Source organism: Lutra lutra, chromosome 8 (genome assembly GCF_902655055.1).
Source record: "Lutra lutra chromosome 8, mLutLut1.2, whole genome shotgun sequence".
NCBI lineage: Eukaryota > Metazoa > Chordata > Mammalia > Carnivora > Mustelidae > Lutra > Lutra lutra.
In genome coordinates, this window is record NC_062285.1 from 57,697,068 (window position 1) to 57,714,959 (window position 17,892).

The 17,892-nt window shown below is 40.5% G+C and overlaps 1 protein-coding gene across 3 annotated transcripts in view; it reads right to left on the reverse strand.

Annotated features, from left to right (window-relative positions):
• The window catches only part of DIP2B (disco interacting protein 2 homolog B), a 234,832-nt gene that overhangs the window by 60,996 nt on the left and 155,944 nt on the right, over positions 1–17,892 (reverse strand). For all 3 annotated transcript variants that reach the window (XM_047740190.1, XM_047740189.1, XM_047740192.1), the window contains exons 5-8: positions 8,697–8,909; positions 5,972–6,127; positions 5,151–5,270; positions 437–634 (exon numbers count right to left, since the gene is read on the reverse strand). In XM_047740190.1, the coding sequence (XP_047596146.1) occupies positions 437–634; positions 5,151–5,270; positions 5,972–6,127; positions 8,697–8,909 (687 nt within the window). The remainder of the gene's footprint in view (positions 1–436; positions 635–5,150; positions 5,271–5,971; positions 6,128–8,696; positions 8,910–17,892) is intronic.

Sequence of the window (17,892 nt, forward strand, 5' to 3'; positions counted from 1 at the left end):
CGGGCTGAGCAGGGAACCTGCTTCTTCCTCTTCTCCCAGCTTGTGCTCTCTCTCACTCTCTCTCTCAACTAAATACATAAAATACTTTTTTTTTTTTTTAAAGGCATTTCTTTAAACACAAAAACAAACAACTATTCTGCCATATATCCTGCCCAAACGTCTTCCCCAAATCCCCTTCAAATATTAAATCATCAGTGGATCTACAAAGCCTCCTTCTTCTTTCTGCTCTTTTAAATATTAGCTGCTTTGCAAATATTTAGCAAATGAAAATATTTGACAACAGCACTACTCAGAACTCAAGATCCTATTAAAATAATTTTTAAAAAATCTGTTGGAACACAATGACCAGCAACCACTAAATATCAAGATGAAAATACCACCCGATAATCCGCAGAACTATTAGGAGAAGAGGGAGCTGGGGCTCTTACAAACTCACCGTATGTGAGGGTGTAAACCGGTTTCCCCGTCACGTCCAGGGCAGTCAGACAGGGGCATTTCGCTTGCGTGGTGCCCCAGCGCTGCAGGGCCGACTCAAGAGCAGGAGGCCAGTTACAGATGACTCCTAATGGCTCCCCCTTGACAGGGGTCATCTGCCGTCCCTCGGGCTTAGGCTGGTTGGGGTCTGGCTGAGGTACTGTACCAAAAAAAACCCCCAGGGGTTATAAAAATATTATCTGAAATATATACAAAGAAGTAACAACTCACACAACTTAGGTCTCTAATCTCAAATATATTTCCCTTTTCATCTTTACTTGGTTTAAACTCTGAGGAAAGAAATTATATTGCTAGAAATGGCAATCCACAAACTGGGGCTGAATTCACCTTCCCACATAACAGTGAAATCACATTTAATATATTTTATGTAATAAACAAATCTGGACTCTAACAAAGCAAATCACTGAACGTACAGAAAAGCACAGAGCATACATTCCTTTTTAGCCTTTTTATAATTTTACTCAACTGGTTTTTATTTTATTTATTTATTTATTTATTTTTAAGATTTTATTTACTTATTTGACAGAGAGAGATCACAAGTAGCCAGAGAGGCAGGCAGAGAGAGAGAGAGAAGAGGAAGCAGGCTCCCTGTGGAGCAGATAGCCCTATGTGGGGCTCAATCCCAGGACCCTAGGATCATGACCTGAGCTGAAGGCAGAGGCTTTAACCCACTGAGCCACCCAGGCGCCCTCAACTGGTTTTTAAATCTTTAAATCCTTCTAATCCAGAAGTCTCTGATGTTAGAGAGCCAGGTTCCACTGCACTGGGTTATATTTAATGAGAAAGCATTAAGCTTTGAGTCAGAAAACCCAAATTTACATTAACGTTTTACCAGTGTGACCTCAGGCAACTTGAGTCACTTGAACCTCATTTTTCCTCATCTGTAAAATGGGGATAGTAACACTTAGACCACAGGGTCATTATTACACTTGATTTTAGCCAAAAGGCCGAGACGGGATCACAAGGTTATTATTAAACTCAAACAGATAATGAGCATGGATGACAGTGTTCCAGGTCTCTGAACCTTTGTACACATCTTATCTGGCCAATCCCTTTGCTCTGGGTACACTTGCACTCATCCTTGTCAGGATGCAGCTCAAACAGCATGTTCCCTGGGCAGCCATCCCCAATTATTCCTTCCTTAGTGCTCCCCCACTGTGTGGTAGTCTACCCATATAAAAGCACTGAGGATCCTCAAAGTCTTCTTTTCCTGTGTAAGCTTTTCTCCCCTTAAGCCTGACACCTTCTTGAAAGAAGGCTCGGTTCTTTGTCTTCTTATTGCCTATGGTACCTATTACATAATGGTAGTTCAATGATGTTAACCAAACTGAGTTTGGGGGAATGAAAGTGCTAGATTATTAACATGGTCATTCCAGAAACTGGAGGTGAATAGGATTTCATATTTTTTCATATAAATAAAAGTCCTCCCAATTTTTCTAATGAACAAATATTATTCAAATAATAAAAAGCAAAAAAATTCTACTTTTTTAAAGATAATTTACAAATGGAACAAAGTCAAGTTATTTACTACCAATGATATGCACAGGATTTGATAAACACTGAGGAAATAAATGCTGTACATATCATTCTTTGAGCAAACATTTATTGTTTCTAATAAGTGGTAGATGCAAGGCGCACAGAATCTGTGCCCTCACGAGGTGTCTGGAGTGTAAGGGGGACAGACACACATACTCAGAACTAAGTAGACAAACATGAGCAATGCATGACTAGAGACATTATAGGGAAGGCAGAAGGAGGCCACATCCCTTGCTTAGAGCACTGAGACCCCCACGTGAACTGAGTCTTACAGGAAAGGTAAGAATTAACCAGGTGAGTGGGAGATAGGAGAAGAGGCACAGAAAGGAAAAGAAACAGAATAAGCGGCAGGTATTAGATGGATAAATGAAATGAGAAATAAATTTTATTTTAAAGCCCAAGTTAATGACAGACTTGGAAAATTTACTTAAAATGTTTTGATTCTTTTTTCTACTAACATAAAACTAATGAAATGGTTTCACTTCCCAATTCACCACCAGAGGTAAATAATGTTTCAGTTGCCTTTCTGCTTTGTATAGTCCCAGACTCTAAACCACCATATGAATTAAAAAAATAAACATGGGTGATTCTAAATAGTTTTGTTTTTATGGACAGGCTGTATCTATGGTAGGCATAGTCTTCTGGTCATAAAAGTGTGTTTATTATTGCCATCTAGTAGGCCTCAATGCAGACCCTGGGGGATACTCTTTCAAAGGTTTGCAAAGACATGAGGATATTTTTCTTTTCCTATTTAAATAAGCAATTTAAAAAAAGCAAATGTTGCCTATTTATAATTAGTGGAAAGCTGTTAGTGCTATTCTGCCAATAAAAATTGTTCAAGTATGATTCCTTTTAAACCGTGATCTTCATTTGCCTGGTTAGTACACAGTGCTAGAAATACTGGGGAGGCTATTACTGGTATGAGCCTCTTGAATATCAATATACATAGGAAGACATCCATCCATTCAATGAATTCAGTGACTCCTGAAGGAACATAAAGTCATCTTAACCTCATATGTCAGGTTGCTTGTTGGTTCTGGCGGCATAAAGTGGGCTAAGACCAGATCTAGCCTATTAATGTGCCTAGTCCCATTAACATGTCCAAAGTGATCAAGCCTACTATGTTAGTCTCAGGATGTAAAAATGAACTACAAGCTACCAAGGCTCGGTTCTTTCGACAAAACTTTTTTTAGGTAGATCTGTTCGTCATCCAGCTTCAACAATTATCAAATGGCCACCTTCATTTCATCTATATTCCTATTCATCTGCTCCCAATTCTTCCTATTAAATCCTAGACATCACATGACTTCATCCATAAATATCTGTCAAATTATTAAATAAAGAAAGCACTACTACCACCTCCTCTACGAAACTTTCCGTAACCACAGGGGTGGGACTGATTTCTGCCCTTCTCCCAGCTGTTGTATTACTTGATACATAATTATTGGTTAAACTATGCTTTCATGTGTATATATTTTAGTACCAGTCTAATGTGTAAACAGTATGTAGGAGTGGTTGTATTTTCATAAATCTCTGAAAACCTTTCACCATCTACCACCCTATCCTGTAGAAAGCAGACATATGTATGACTGACTCATTTAACAAAAGGATTATATCAAAAAAGACTGGGCTGGGGTGCCTGGGTGGCTCAGTTGTTAAGCGGCTGCCTTAGGCTCAGGTCGTGGTCCCAGGGTCCTGGGATTGAGCCCTGCATCGAGCTCCCTGCTTGGGGAGAGGCCTGCTTCTCCCTCTTGTGTTCCCTCTCTCATTATGTTTCTCTCTGTCAAATAATAAAATCTTAATTAAAAAAAAAAACAAAACTGGGCAAGTTTGGGGGGGTGTTAAGGAGAGACTTTATTTGAAAGGATTAAGGCAAAGTAGGAAGGAGGGGAAGGACTGCTACAACAGGGAGAACTCGGGGCGCTTAGGTGGCTCAGTCGTTAAGCATCTGCCTTCGGCTCAGGTCATGATCCCAGGGTCCTGGGATCAAGCCCCGCATCAGGCTCCCTGATCAGCAGGAAGCCTGCTTCTCCCTCTCCCACTTACCCTGCTTGTGTTCTCTCCCTCACTGTGTCTCTCTCTGTCAAATGAATAAATAAAATCTTAAAAAAAAAAAGTAGGGAGAACTCTCTGACAGTAAGTCCTGCAAGTGTCTCCGACTGGGCAAATTTTTTTTTTTTTTTTAAAGATTTTATTTATTTATTTGACAGAGAGAAATCACAAGTAAGCAGAGAGGCAGGCAGAGAGAGAGGAGGAAGCAGGCTCCCTGCTGAGCAGAGAGCCCGATGTGGGGCTCGAACCCAGGACCTGGGATCATGACCTGAGCCGAAGGCAGCGGCTTAACCCACTGAGCCACCCAGGCGCCCCTGACTGGGCAAATTTTTGAGGCCAAAATCTGACATGCGTATTCTAGGATAATGCAAAATGTGAACAATTTTAAAAATTTTGTATTATGCCTCCATCAGAAAGGATGAATACCCAACTTTTGTAGCAACATGGACGGGACTGGAAGAGATTATGCTGAGTGAAATAAGTCAAGCAGAGAGAGTCAATTATCATATGGTTTCACTTATTTGTGGAACATAAAAAATAGCATGGAAGACATGGGGAGTTAGGAGAAGGGAGTTGGGGGAAATCGGAAGGGGAGGTGAATAATGAGAGACTATGGACTCTGAAAAACAATCTGAAGGGTTTGAAGAGGTGGGGGGGTGGGAGGTTGGGGGAACCAGGTGGTGGGTATTAGAGAGGGCACGGATTGCATGGAGCACTGGGTGTGGTACAAAAACAATGAATACTGTTATGCTGAAAATAAATTAAAAAAATGATTAAAAAAAAATTTGTATTTAGGAAAGTTCCTAACTTCAGAGAGTGTATTTTCCAAGGATAGTTCTATGCTTCCATAGGTATCTCTGCCTTTCTCTTCCCCTTCCTCCCTCTTTCTTTTATTCCTGAGATCTGAAATATAAATGATCTTTAGGGAAAGAGGAGCAGAGAACTACAAATTCTTTCAACAAAAATGCTGCCTTGTTCACCCTTAAATCCTATGGTACCTGACAGGCAGTAATTGCCTAATACATGTCTGTCAAAGGAATATATATCTTTGGTATTATTAGCACTACCTTCCACAATTTCTTCTGAGTCATCCACAAAAAATTCTTTCAAGGGAGGTCTTTTGGGTCGTTTCAGAGTGTTGAGAAGCTGCTGAATTTTGGTGGATACTCTGCTACTGACAGGAACACCTAGAAGGGAAAAAACAGTAAGTTACAATCTCATTGATTTTAGGGCTATCTCAGCTTCTCAATCCACTTAGGTGTTTTTATTTCTTTTTTTTTTTTTTTAAAGATTTTTATTTATTTATTTGACAGAGAGAAATCACAAGTAGGCAGAGAGGCAGGCAGAGAGAGAGGAGGAAGCAGGCTCCCTGCTGAGCAGAAAGCCCGATGTGGGGCTCGAACCCAGGACCTGGGATCATGACCTGAGCCGAAGGCAGCGGCTTAACCCACTGAGCCACCCAGGCACCCCGGTGTTTTTATTTCTAATGACATTTGGCTTGGGCCCACAGTCTTACTCTATTTCAACTGGGCCAAATACATATAAATATGTATGTGACAGGTTTTATGACAACACAGAACAAATATGGTGCTATTATCGACACCTGCTTCCAGATTTCATCTAATCCTCCTCTTGCCTTATAGCATTCTCCCCCCCACCACTCATTTTTTGTTCAGAGTATCTTTTGACAATGCAGACTGTCTGAACAAGTAACAGTGCTGCCACGGGGCAGGCTGTTGAAAAGAAGGGGCTCCAGAGGCCATGCAGACTGTGTTAGCGGGCCAGCTGCTGGGGAGTTCTGCTCGACCACTCAGGCACTGCTACCAGGATGTGAATTTTTTCAGTTTAACTAATATTCCCTATTTAGCTGCCCATAAGAACTCCCTACCATCAGCTGTATCCATAAGGCTGGACCTGTTGGATCCTTTGTGCATGCCTTTAACTATCCCCGAGGGGGGCAGATCAATATTTGCTGGGCGCATTGAGGAAGATGATGAAGAAGAAGAGGTAGTTGTAGTGACATCAGGGGGAGCAGAGAAATTCTCTAAGAGGGGAGAAAACAAAATTTAGAATTATATTACATTAGCAATAAAAAGAATCTTCAAACTTTTGTTGTTTCTTAACAAGAAAAAACTACATAAACAGGGCATCAACTGTTAGAAAATAACCTTTGATATCAAATTCTACTAGGAAGGTATAATGAGAGAACAAGAGGTTAAGGAAGGGCATATCAAAATTACTATTTTCAAAAACTTGAAAAGTTTTAGTAAAAGCAAATCACATATCAAATATTCCTGAAAAACATTCTTTCCTACACAGAAAGACAGACTAGTAGAAATTCAATATTAATAATCAGAATAAGATTGTGAGCGACTTCAAAATGAAAACAAAATTAGTATGGTTGTAATGCTACTAATATTATAGTCTCAGTCATTTCTTCATGTTTATGTTGGCTTATGTATGTTTCTTCTTTCCCTGAACATGGAAGGAGTGTCTTGGGCCTGGGACTGGCCCTGAGATTACTCAGGTTTCCAGGAAAGAAAACCAGATAAAGCCCACTTCCAATTTTTATAAAGTAACTCACAAAAACCTCAGATCTATCTGACAGACAAGGTTCTTCCCTTGATTGAAGCATGATTAAATAATGTTACTGTACTCTGCTTCAGGTAGGGATTCTTAATATTGAGAAACTGAATGACATAAGTTGGAGGAGAGCCATTCAACAGGGATGTGTTACAAAAAATTTAGGAAAACATCTGGAGAAAAAAAGGAAAATTAGAGGAATAAAATATATGATTCACAATAGTAACAACAAGCCACTCAAAACTATAAAAAAGACAAAAAAGCATTATATAAACAATTTCTAAAATAAATCTGGGGGTAAGGTCTCTATGCCCAAAGAGTCTGTTATTACTAATTCAATAGTTTTTAAAGTTGCAAATATACTAGCACAATATGTTCATTCCAGCAGTTTTTATAATAGCAGAAAATTGGATACTACCTAAATGTCCAAAACATGAGAATGGCTAAATAAACCAAGGCAGGGCCATATAATGGCATACTTTGAAACCATAAAAATACAGTATAATTCTATATTAATGACATAAAAGATGTTTGTGATACAGTGCTAAGAAAAGCAGGTTATGAACACTATGTTTAGTACAATTTCATTTTTGTAAAAACAAGACCAAAACCCTACATATTCAATATGCAAAAAAAAAAAAAAAAAAAAAAAAAAAAAAAGTCTAGGAAGATACACATTGAAGTGTTACCCATGGGAAGTGGCTTTATAGATGACTTTATCATTATCTGTATCTTCACATTTTTCTATTGGGAAGATGAATTGCTTCTGTTAGAGCAAACATCCAAAAGGCAATACTGTTAGATAAAATGGTTTCTGCGAGTACCTGAACAAAAAACTTCAGAGACTAGTAGAAGCAAGAGAAAAAAATATCGGGTCAGATGAAATCATCTTATGAACAAAAATCCAGACAGTTAACTGGGTATTAGGACAATGTTTTTAACCCACTGAACCACCCAGGTGCCCCTAGGACAATGTTTTTAGTAAGTGAAATTGCTCTCTTTTAGACAAATGGGGAAATAAAACCTGATCCGGCCATGTCTCTGCTACTTGTCCTTCCTAAGAGAAGAGATGATAAGCATGAGCACCTGTAGTGTGCAGGTTCAGTGAATTACAGGGCAGGGCCAAGAGTGCAAGACAAGGCACCAGCTGTTGGCACTTAGCCTGTTAATGTGGGCGATCATACCCTCCAGGTGGCTGTATTATTCCTTACTAATTACAAGCCTGAATTACAAATTTTCCTTTCAGCAATCAATTAATAGATTAAAGATATAGATATAGATATATAGATATATATATGGAATAGAGAAGTCACTGATATGAAACTTAAGACACCACAGACACATGATGTTCAAATACATTACTTAGTGTGATATGTACCAATTTAGCAGAAGCAGAGATCTGAGCTGTCTTTACCTGCAGATGTCACAAACTCTTTAAAAAACACACACGAAAACATAAAGGCAGAGCGAAGCAAAAGCTGCACTCCATACAGGAGCATCGGCAGCGGGTAGCAGCTCACAGAGTACCCACATCCTCAGCCTGCACGCCCCAGTTGTAGCAATAACACAGCAGCAAGGACAATAAATCCAGTCTTTAAGCTAAAGACAAAGGGCTTCACTAGTATTGTCTTTGTGCAGAATTTGTTCAGGTTTTTTGGGGTTTTGTTTGAGAAAACACAGGTAGCAATACTGGGAAAATATAAGATGTTACATATTTTAATATCTTTTAATACATGGAATATTCTCCAACAGGGATAAACTCTAAGACTGGTGTTATATCTTGCAGCTTGAGTATTGCTGATGGAAATAGCTATGGCTTCAGGTGGGCAACACTATGCACCAATAATGCAGATGATACCTATCATTCCAAATGTACTGCTGGTGTTTCCTTCTTTGCCCCATTAACTGTTATGTTCTTTCTGATTTTCTTAGGCCATTCTAAAAACCTAGTACAAATCATAAACTACTTCCTGAAGGCTGGGAGCCAAATGGAACATAATTTGAGCTTCTTGGGTAGATCCAGCTCCTACCTATTCGAGTACTGGCAAATACATCAGCTAGAGACCCACTGGTTCCTTTGACCTCTCCATGGGACAGCGTAGAAGATGCGGATGAAGAAGTGGACGATCCCTGAATTGAACGGTTGATCCAGGACTCAGCATTCTGTAAGCTCTGTTGCAAGGCAGCAGAGAGCGCAGCTTGGCGTCTCAGAGAGCCCTCATCCTCAGAGGCCGAAGACGTGTCTGTGTGGAATTAGAAAAAAAGAAGTTCTCGATCCTGCCTAGAACAGAGATCTTTCAGTTCGTGCTCATTGATCACACATTCAATTCTGACACCAGCAAAATATTTGCATTCTTTTTTTTTTTCCAGAGAGACAGAGAGATTGGGTGGGGGGGACAATGAGGGAAACAGAATCCTAAGCAGGCTCCATGCCCAGCATAGAGCCCGATGTGGGGCTTGATATCACAACCCTGAGATCATGACCTGAGCCAAAATGAAGAGTGGGATGCTTAACCAACTAAGCCACCCAGGCGTCCCTATTTACATTCTTAAGGTAGATTAGTATGTAAAGTTTCTCAAGAATCTCAAGGAAAAGTCTATGGACCAGAACCTGCAAAAATAAAACAGCCTAAATCTATAAGTAATTTTAAGTTCTTAAAAAATCCTTTATAGAATATTTAAACTTCATTCACTCCTTTTCTGTTTTGAACTTAATCAGGTTCTAAATTCTTCTGGCTTATCTACTTATATTCAAGTAATACTCAAGTGCTTATATATAGCTTCCTCAACCTCTTAATTAGAGAACCTTGTGATAGGTTGCTATACTGATTCTGACAAGTACTTTTTAATTAGTGTCTATTCAAAAGGAAATGATCTTGATAGGGTGCTATAAAAACTTACTTTTGTTAACAACGACTTAAGTGTCAAACAGTGAGTTAGGTGCTGGGGAACTAGAAATGGAATTAGAAACAGTGCTTAGCCTGGGGGCATTCACGGTTCTGTGGAAAAGTGGTCACTCACCACACATAAGCTTTTCAAACATGACAGGAGACAACCCTGATCTGTATTGCTCTCCTTAATTCTCAGAGAAGAATTGTGAGAAATTTACTGATGTCTGTATTTGGCCTGGCTCTGACTTCAGGAAAATAAGGCCTAAATTAGAAAACCATGTTGAGAAAAACAAAAAAGGAAAAGTTCAACCAAATATAGGATAGCCGAGGGAAGCAGAAGTCAGGAATTTATTTCAAGGCTCCCAGCTTAGGAGGCAAACCAGTTAAAGGGGCATTTGGTCTGATCTGAGACAGATCTGTGGATTGGATTTCATTCAATTTTTAAAAAAATAAACACTCTGTGGTTAGTCCTGCTGAACACTCCAACTCAGGGGAAACTGTAGGTACACGTTCTGCTTTGGTTCAAAAAGCCAAAGAGAGAGGTGCCTGGCCAGGTACGGTGGGGCCTGCAACTCTCAATCTCAGGGCTGTAATTTCGAACCCCATGGTGGGTACAGAGATTACTTAAAAATAAAAAAATTTAAAAAAGAAAAACACAAAGAACCAAAGAGAGAACCAACAGGGCTAAAAGGCTGCTAGCACTTGACAATGGAAATCTCAACCACAAAAGACTAATTTAACCCAGAAGCCAAATTTTGCAGGTCCAGGGCAAGCAAGGAAGTTAAGATAATGACCATATTGTGGCTTCCTGCTCTGAACCACCTCCCCCTTATTATCTCATACTGAAGGAGATAGGAGGCACAAGACAGATTATTTTTATAATCTCCAACATAACTACAATACATGCTGGAAACTATGTCAGGTTCTGGGGATTCTGAGATAGATATGTTCTTATGAGACAGTGCCCTAAAAAGGCTTACAGTCCAGTACAGGAGACACAATCCCATGGACTATCTCACAAGAGTACAAAAGATGTTAAGAAACAGGGGAAGCAAAGGGTTTCCCAAGAGGGGCACCAATCTTAGTAGAGGATTTCAAGAACTTCTATGTAAATGGAGTAAAGACTTTGAGATGTACAGGGCAAAAGAAGAGTCTGGAGAGTAAACAGTGGTGAGACCCCAAAGGATACGTTGATGCGGTTCTTTAAAGGGGAAAGAGATCTATAATGCAAAGGAGAGTGACTTAAGGAAAATATAGAGAAAGAAAAATAACAGCATCTGTAACTTCTTATTTAAGGAAAGAGGTCTGTACCATTTCCAAAAAATATTCCAACATTTCAATGGTACCTTGGAAGGCAGAGATTTCTGTCTTTGTAAACATGCTAAAGAAATGAATGGGAGGGTGGCGTGGGACAGGTAAATCTGACCCTAAGAACGAAGTACTTTCAGGGTCATACAACTCAGGATCCCACAAACGCCACTGGATCTACAGGCTGTCTTTATTGGATCATTTATTTTAAACTGTGTTAAGTATAAAATCAGAATAATTCAATTTTCAGAAGACAGTAAAAACAGTATTCTCATGATTAGGTTTATGGAAAATTGGCTTCACTATGTTTCTATATTGGATCAATTATGTAATTAGGTGTATTGTTTCAATTCAATTACCTTGCTTGCCTGCCATTCCTCCTGAGAGTTTAGTGACTACAACTGTAGGCCGGCTTAGTGGGAAAAACATGGCCTTGGTGTCTGTCTTCCATTTGAACTCTGGGGCCCACCCCTCACAAGCTATGTGACTTGGGGATAAAACGATCTGAGAAGGTCTGCTTGTTCATCCCTTCAACAAATACCACTAAGCGCTATACTAGTTGGCAGGAATAAAATGGTGAACAAGGAAGATGTGTCCCTATTCTAATAGGACTTAGAATTTTACAGTGCAGGAACTTAAGGAAGTGAGCCCTAAACCCAGGCAGGCTGCAAGGGTAAGTAACTACTGGTTCTGAGGGCTGGGGACGTGAGGAGGGGGGGCAAAGAGTCAGGGAGAGGGAACAGCATGTGAGGAAGCTGGGAGGGGAGAGAAAACAAGGCACATTTGAAGATCTGAAAGAAATGGGACTAATCGAAGCACAGGATGAGCCTGGACAAGTGGACAGCACTGGGCCGCTAAGGGTCTTTGTGCTAACTGTAGCAGGAGGCCATGAAATGAGACGATGTCCAGAAGGCACCCCCAGCAGTGCCAGTACATAGCAGTTGGGCAGTAACCTTAGTTCCCCTTCTCCTCCCCAAACTATGTTAGCTCACAGGCACGAACTGGCTATGCAAAGCTTCCAGCAGATCACGTAGTAAGATCACACAAAATGTAAGCACCACTCAGGGACCGTATCTTTTTAGAAATAAAAACGGGTCCCTTCAATATTTATAGGTTTATTTGGTAGTTTTTGGGTTTGTTAAGTAGCTATCACCCAGGAAACTGCTGTGGATTAGTAGAAATCTAGGCAAGGTTTAATAGAAATAAAATTATTTTCCCACTGATTCTGCTCCGGCTGAACATGAACTCCTAACTCTTCTTACCATCACAACTCAAGTTCCTTGCCTAAACTCTACTCTTATTGTAACAGAACAGAAAACACTTTTTTAAAAAAAGATTTTATTTATTTATATGACAGGGAGAGTGCACAAGTAGGCAGAGCAGGCAGAGGGAGAGGGAGAAGCAGACTCCCCAGTGAGCAGGGAGTCTGATGTGGGGCTCCATCCTAGGACCCCGGGATCACGACTGGAGCCAAAGGCAGAGGCTCAACCCACTGAGCCACCCAGGTGCCCCTAAAAAAAAATTTTTTTTTTAAAGATTTTATTTATTTATTTGACAGAGAGAAATCACAAGTAGGCAGAGAGGCAGGCAGAGAGAGAGGAGGAAGCAGGCTCCCTGCTGAGCAGAAAGCCCGATGTGGGGCTTGAACCCAGGACCTGGGATCATGACCTGAGCCGAAGGCAGTGGCTTAACCCACTGAGCCACCCAGGTGCCCCGAAAAATGTTTATTTTAAATGTTTAAACACCTACCCACTCTACCTACTAACAGAATAATCTATCCAATCCACTCCTCAGTATCTACCCAAGAGAAAGGAAAATATAGAAGGACTTGTACATGAATGTTCACAGCAGCTTTATTTGTAACAGGTAAAAACTGGAAAGTACCCAAATGTGCATCAAGAACTGAAAGGATAAACAAATCGTGTGACAGACTACTATTTAGCAATAAAGAGGAATGAAGCTATGATATACACGACATGGATGAATCTCGAAACAATTATGCTGAGTGAAATATGACAGACCTCTCCCTGCCCTAAAAAAGTACAACAAAGTATGATTCTATTTATATGAAATCCTAGAAAATACAAACCAATGTACAGTGACAGAAAACAGATAATTGGGAGGAAGAGAAGTAGGATTACAAAGGGATTATGAGGAAATTTTCTGGGTGGGGGGGATGATGGATAAGGTTCATTTTCTTTTCTTTTTTTTTTTTTTTTAAGATTTTATTTATTTATTTGTCATAGAGAGAGAAGTGAGAGTGAGCACAGGCAGACAGAGTGGCAGGCAGAGGCAGAGGGAGAAGCAGGCTCGCTGCCAAGCAAGGAGCCCGATGTGGGACTCGATCCCAGGACGCTGGGATCATGACCTGAGCCGAAGGCAGCTGCTTAACCAACTGAGCCACCCAGGCGTCCCAAGGTTCATTTTCTTAATTGTGGTGATGGTTTCGCAGTTTTGCTATGTCAAAACTTAGCAAAAAATACACTTTAAGTGTATTTATTGTACATGGATTATAATTCAATAAACTGTAAGAAGAACTGATTTTAAAAGATTTGTGGGGGTGAAAATGGCACCTTGGTGAGAGGATGGTAACATCTCAGTCAGTCTACACAACTTGAGGGATACTGTGCAAGCTGGACACACTCCTGGAAAGACAGTGCCTGCCACGGGGTTCTGATAGCTGATGCCAAAATCAGGCCTAGACATCAGCTTAGAATAGTAGCTAGGTCAAGATTCACTGAAAGAAAGATCTTATCCTAACAAAATATACCACATAAGCTAGCCCAAGAAATAGGAGCTTCAAAGAACAAGGAAAGGAAACAATCACTAGGACAGTTAGTGAATGGCTTCTGACTGGCATGAATTGCCTGACCATGAATGCCCAAACTGGAACCCTTCTGAGAGAAGGGGTACTCCCTGTCAATAATTACTCCAGGGGCGCCTGGGTGGCTCAGTTGGTTAGGTGGTTGCCTTCGGCTCAGGTCGTGATCCCGGGGTCCTGAGATCGAGCCCCACATTGGGCTCCCTGCTCAGTGGAGAGCCTGCTTCTCCCTCTCCCTCTGCCTGCTGCTCTGCCTACTTGTGCTCTCTATCTCTCTGTCAAATAAATAAATAAATCTTTAAAAAAATAATAATAATTACTCCAGGGTCACTCTATCTACAAGGGATCACCAAACACGTTTTTTCTGGGTATTTCCCCATGTCTATGAAAAAACAGTTCACAAAATCAATTAACATTACAAATAATACTGTTGTCCTTTGAACAAACACAGGTGTTAGAGGCACTGGCCCCATCATGGTGGAAAGTCCATGTAAAACTTTGACTCACCCAAAACTTAACTAATAGCTTACGGCCGACCAGAAGCCTTCCTGGTAATATAAACAGTCAACATATGTTTCATATGTTACATGTATTGTATACTGTATTCTTAAAGTAAGCTAGAGAAAAGAAAATGTTATTAAGAAAATCATAAGGAGGGCTCCATGCCTGGGTTCCTCAGTTGGTTAAGCGACTGCCTTCGGCTCACGTCATGATCCCGGAGTCCCAGGACTGAGTCCCACTTCGGGCTCCCTGCTCAGTGGGGAGCCTGCTTTTCCTTCTGACCCTCCCCCCTCTCATGCTCTCTCTCTCTCTTGCTCTCTCTCTCTCAAAATCTTTAAAAAAAGGAAAATCATAAGGAAGAGAAATACCTTTACAGTACTGTACTATTAAAAAAAAATCCACATAAAAGTGGACCCACGAAGTTCAAATTGTGTTGTTCATGGGTCAACTATATTAAGGTAAGAAAAGAGATTAAAAAAAAAAACAAACTTATTGCCTATTTGAAAAGTTTGATCTAACATGCAGCAACTGCTAGAGCTCCAGATTTACTACAAAATATTTACTTGACACTATGGTAGAAGGAGAGGCAATATGCCAAGTGGTTTAGAGAATGGGCTTTTTAGGTCAGACTGCTCTGAATTCTGATCTTAGCTCTGCCACTGAGGGCTCTTGGGCAAATCAGTTCTTAAGGGTCTAATTTTGCTGTTTGCTGTTGTTGTCCTTTTTCTATTCTATTTTTGGACTGTTTGCTCACAAAATTCAGTGGATCTTTATCTCTGAGAATCCTAAGTTCTTGGGTTGAGGTTGTATCCTTGAAGAAACTATTTGTGTCCCAAGGTTATCATCAGCCCAAAGACCATTTTTTAATGTTAGTTAGTTCTTACCAGGCAGTATAGTGAAACTCAAACCTTGAACCTGCTTGACCTCAAATTCTTAGGGAAGATCTGAGTCCCCATTATCCCAAGGTCAGGCACAAGGCAAGCCTTCTTGACAACATCTTTTGCTGGCATGTTAAGTTTTTCTAGTTCGCTCTTCTGATGAAGATGTTAAGCCCCTCTAGGGATCTCAATTCCAACCTCCAACCTTGCTGTTATTATTATTTTTTAAGTAAGCTCTACATCCAACGTGGGGCTCGAACTCACAAACCCAAATCAAGAGTCACATGCTCTACAGACTGAGCCAGCCAGGCACCCCCAACCTCTAACCTCTTATATAGGTTCAAGGTTTTATCTTTTCTATCCTTATAGTAATTAAATTTAGGCCCGTTTCCTGCCTCCCTGCTTCCCAGGACAGGGAAAATGAGCACCATCTCAGTACTCTGATGTTTAGTGACTGTTCTCTCTCGCTCTTGTTCCTATATGTATTTAAAAGGAAACTGGTTATAGTCTATCTAGCATTTCTTTTTTTTTTTAAAGATTTTATTAATTTATTTGACAGACAGAGTTCACAAGTAGGCAGAGAGGCAGGCAGAGAGAGAGAGAGAGAGAGGGAAGCAGGCTCCCCGCTAAGCAGAGAGCCCGATGCGGGACTCGATCCCAGGAACCTGAGATCATGACCTGAGCCGAAGGCAGCGGCTTAACCCACTGAGCCACCCAGGCGCCCCCTATCTAGCATTTCTAAAGGGAAGTTTTCTTTTCCCTGTTCTAGGTGAGAATTTTCAGATTATCTAATTGACTAAACAGCTAGAAAAAGAAGTCTGGGCAAGTTACTGGGCTTCTCTAAACCTGTTTTCTCATTTGTAAAATGGGACAGAGGACCGTCAAGAAAAAGAAAATGAAAAATATATGCTAAGCACTTAGCCCTTAGACTAGTACACAGAGGGGACTCAAAAAATGGTAACTATGAAATTAGTTTTACTGGAAGCCTTAAATTTTATAATAGGCCACTGAAATAAACAAATTCAGTCTGACAGAGTGGGATTTTATTGTGCTTTGGCTTAAAGAATACTGAATATTCACTGCTCTCCCAAGTAACTGCAGACCACTGCTCATAACCCATACCAAAAATTAAAGTATGCTATTAACATGATCCAAGTCTACTAATTAGAACACATTTTATAGGGGTCTGATTTGCCAATTCTGTTTATTTTGCAGTTTTGAATAAAATTGGAATGTTTGGGGAAAACTCCCTAAGCTGTTAATTCACACAAGTGTTCTCTTTTAAGTTTAAATTAACTAACTAGAATATGTTTGGGGCTATAAGCTCTCAGAAGGCAGCAGCTATTCAATTTGCTTAAAATAATACCCATTCTGGTACCAAGGACCCATGAGTATCAATTAAGTAAAAAATAATCTCCCAAACATGACACTCTGGTAGAGTAAAAAAACAAAATCAAGAAGACTTGAGTCTGATATGTATTTGTGCTGTCTGACCTGAGGCGAATCCCTTAGTGACTATGAACCTGTTTGTCTCTTCGTCGCTAAAGGACTCTGCCTTTCTATGTCACAGAGTGCCTATAAGGAACAAATGAGGCAGGGCAGCCATTGTGGAAGCCACATGGAAGTCCCTTACATACCGTAAAGTGCCGCAATTCTTACAAGGCATTATTAAAGTATGTTAGAAGTATATAACAATATCCTAAATCTGTTCATGGGCATTGCTATCTTATATAGAAATGCAGAGAGGTAAATTTCTCCTTGTCTGGTCCCATGAATTACTACTGTAGTCACTTTCAAGAAGGGCCCTATGTGGGACAGATGTCTAAATTCATTCTACTCAAGCCAGCTGAAATAGCTCACTGTGTTCTGGGGTCATTCTGTGGTCTATTTGGTCATCGAAGTACCCTCAGAATGCAGCACAGGGTAAGTCCACAAGGGTGGAGAAAAAATTAAGAGGGGAAAACAATGTATGCTGCATTTTCTGCATTGTGTTTACCCGTATGAATGAGAAACAGCAGTACACAAAGAACCCCTACAAAGAAAGAGCTGAGGTAATTGCCTCACGACATCAGTAAATGATTTCAGCACATAAAGGGAACTGGATGGCAGTAATTCAAGCAGGCTAAAAAAGACTCTGAAAAAGGCCACAGGCACTTAAAGAACGTAGTTTGCTACCAACTTGGAGAACTTAAATTTTCCAGTCCATAACAGAAATCAGTGTACATACCAATAAGCAAATCTTAGGTTGACTGACATTTTATTATTTGTGAATGATAGATGAACAAAAGCCAATTATTTCCCAACCAACTATTTGTCGTATTTTCCATTCCATATAATACTAAGACTACAGCCAAAATGTATGGCATATTCTACTTCCTAAATCCTTTTATTAAATCCTTCCCAAAAGAGAACTAAAATTTCACCGGTTCAGCAATTCCAACAGTTATGTGGTGGATGCCTCCTGAAGAAGCCGGGCGGCTAGTGCACTCCTGCAGGTATCCCAGGCACCAGGCTCGCACGGGGACAGCGCGAGGTGCAGCGCGACCACTCAGACAGCACCCCAAGGGCGACCCGACTAAATCCCTATGAAATCTGAGGCCAGTTTTGCTCTGCAAGGGTAGTACAACTATTCTAGAAAGAGTGCCATGGCAAGGTCATTTTCATAGTTGCCCAGAACTTTTTTTTTTTTTTAACCACCTATAAACAGCAATAATTAATGTCCTTCCTCTTCCTCCTCCCCAACCCTGAAGGCGGCTCAACATTCTTCTGACCTTCAGTGTTTCAGGGGCTATCAGAGTAAATATGCGAGATGAATGAACCCTACCTG